The 2,496-nt window shown below is 40.0% G+C and overlaps 1 protein-coding gene across 1 annotated transcript in view; it reads left to right on the forward strand.

The window, feature by feature from the left end:
- LOC118415199 (kinetochore-associated protein 1-like) overlaps window positions 1-2,496 on the forward strand; it is a gene marked incomplete in the record, with an annotated part of 10,823 nt that overhangs the window by 7,410 nt on the left and 917 nt on the right. Inside the window, 5 exon segments of the mRNA XM_035819591.1 lie at window positions 1-97; window positions 284-336; window positions 1,082-1,223; window positions 1,523-1,648; window positions 2,338-2,427. Of these exon segments, the coding sequence (XP_035675484.1) occupies window positions 1-97; window positions 284-336; window positions 1,082-1,223; window positions 1,523-1,648; window positions 2,338-2,427 (508 nt within the window).

Raw genomic sequence — 2,496 nt, forward strand, 5'->3', positions numbered from 1 at the left:
GTGCCACCTGCAGGTGCACTCCCTCCCTGGCATGCAGCTGGTCTACAGTCTGGAGCTGAACCAGGTGGCAGCTCTGGTGTGTGCACCTGCCAGCCAGGTATGTCAATCAATCAATCAGTCAATCAACCAATCAATCACAGGAACATAATTTGTGTTTATGCCGTATAAGATAACATGACTTGTCGTTGAAACTGTTCATTTATCATGATAGTGATAGATCATTGTGTTAGGTTTCACTTTACTATGGAAATAACTTACATGTCATGTTGACATTGTTTTGCAGGAGACAATATTTGTCATTGAAGGTGCACACAGGGATGATGCTGAAGACACCAGGTATGTTGTTAAAATGTTTTATATCCATATCAGACTTATTATTTATGATTATGGTGTGTTTTTAGGGATAACAAAGTGCTTTGCACACAATCAGTCATGATCTGTGATGAAGGGAGATACACTGTATAAACTTAATCACGTTCGGGAACACATTCTTCACACGGGAGTATCTACACCTGGTCACACCACCAATGCCAAATGGTCTGAAAATGCACAGAACAGGGCTGAAACAGTCGTACGTATTGTTAAAGAGGCTGAATGAAGATACTCGGTTGTTCGCTTCTTGTCTGACTATGCAAGAAAGTGAATGGAGTCTGATGTGTTTACTTTGCAAGAGAACACAATAAGATCAGTACTGCACAGAAGTTGACAAATGGTCACCAAAATGTCGTCTAGGTTCTCTTGTTGTGTCCAAAAGAACTGTTATCCAGTGATTTAGCAACCTGATAAATGAACTATTTCTCTTAGTCTTCAACACACACACAAACATACAAGCGCTACCAAAAATATAACCTTGTTGGTGAAGGTAATAACAGTTACATACGCATGCACACACACGCACGGACACACACACATTGCAGGTTTTGAGAGAATAAAAACCTGTCTAGTTTCGGTCCAGGTGTTGCTTTCATTTGAGGCCGCTCCAACTTTCAGGTTGCCTGAGTGTCTTGCGCAAGAGCTTATCAAATCCTAAAACTAAGGGAAATAGTTCATTTGTTGAATCTTTTCACAATGTATGTTTCAGCTCGTCCGATGCTCTAGTTTCCACCCTGAGACTGCGCTGTCTCACGGAGGCCCTGCCTGACACCCGTTTCCACCGCCTGCTGCACAAGAAGCAGTATGAGGAGGCTCTGAAGTTTGCCCAGAGTTATGAACTTGATGTGGAGGTGAGGATGGTTGTCTTTGTGACTCAAGTTCAGCTATTGTTTTATGTTTAGACTTTGATGAAGGTAGAAAGATGATACGTTGAAAATACTGGCAATTTTTCAACGGTTTTATGACTAATAAATATGTATCTATGGTGACACCATGTTGTTTTGAATCATGAACATTAAAAACACTGCAGAAACTTCTGTCCAATCTTACCGTGAAATTAAATCTCTTCAAAGATAAATGAATTGTTACAGTTACAGAATTTATGTCTTCAGAAGACATACTTACTTCTTCTGATATTCCTCCTTTTCAGCTTGTGTATAAAGTCAAGGCTCAGGATATCCTGACACAGACAGACCCCTGGACACAACCACAGGAGGATGGACAGACTACAGACCAGATCTTTGCTGACCTCAAGGACTGTCTCAGTCACATCAGTGTGAGTAGACTCAAGTCTTCTTATTAACAAGTCATCAACCCTACGGTTACAGGTACTAGTATCAATCAAACATTACCATCTAGGAGTTGCTGAGGCCACACCAATTTTATTTGTTGCTTCTTGGATTTCCCGACCCATTTATTTTTTCAATTTGGAAAAAAAAAATTTAGTCCCAAGAAAAATGATATAGGTTTTGTTATTAAAAAAAAACACTCCAGGGGCACATACCTGTACTGCTGATAAACCAATCAGAGAGCTTCTTTGCAGTCACATGATCAGAACAGTGGTATCAAATCAAAGGAAGAGATTCATTGGATAAATCATGCCATGAAAAGCTGAAAACTTGACAACTAACCTTTTTTTTTTTGTGTTATATATTAAGTTCACCCCAGACTTTTTTTCGACAGACCGCCCCAATATTTTTTGGAAAAAATCCGAGAAGCAACAAATTAAATTGGTGTGGCCTCAGTATAATATTGTGATGTCACTATAATTTTATAAATGAAATAATCAGTTGTTTTCAGGTAGTCCTGACACAGTGACAACTAAAGTTTAGTTGTGACACAAGCTACCTTTAAGTTTAACTCAGTGTTGTCTGCCCTTGTTTGTCAAGTCTGTGATATCCCCCCCCCCCCAAGTGCAATGTTTACAGTGCCATATCTGTAATGTTGTGTACCTTCTGTTTCTAGGACAATGGTTGTGTCGCAGACATCTGTGTACAGGCAACCCTGCCGACCATGCAGGCCACCTACGAGCTGCTTACATATGCAGAAGGAAGAGTAAGTGATTTAGTCTGTTTGTTTGTTTGTTTAACCGATACAACTGCCTTTGGGCATAACACACCTGTT

Source organism: Branchiostoma floridae, chromosome 1 (assembly GCF_000003815.2).
Source record: "Branchiostoma floridae strain S238N-H82 chromosome 1, Bfl_VNyyK, whole genome shotgun sequence".
In the NCBI taxonomy this organism is placed as follows: Eukaryota; Metazoa; Chordata; class Leptocardii; order Amphioxiformes; family Branchiostomatidae; genus Branchiostoma; species Branchiostoma floridae.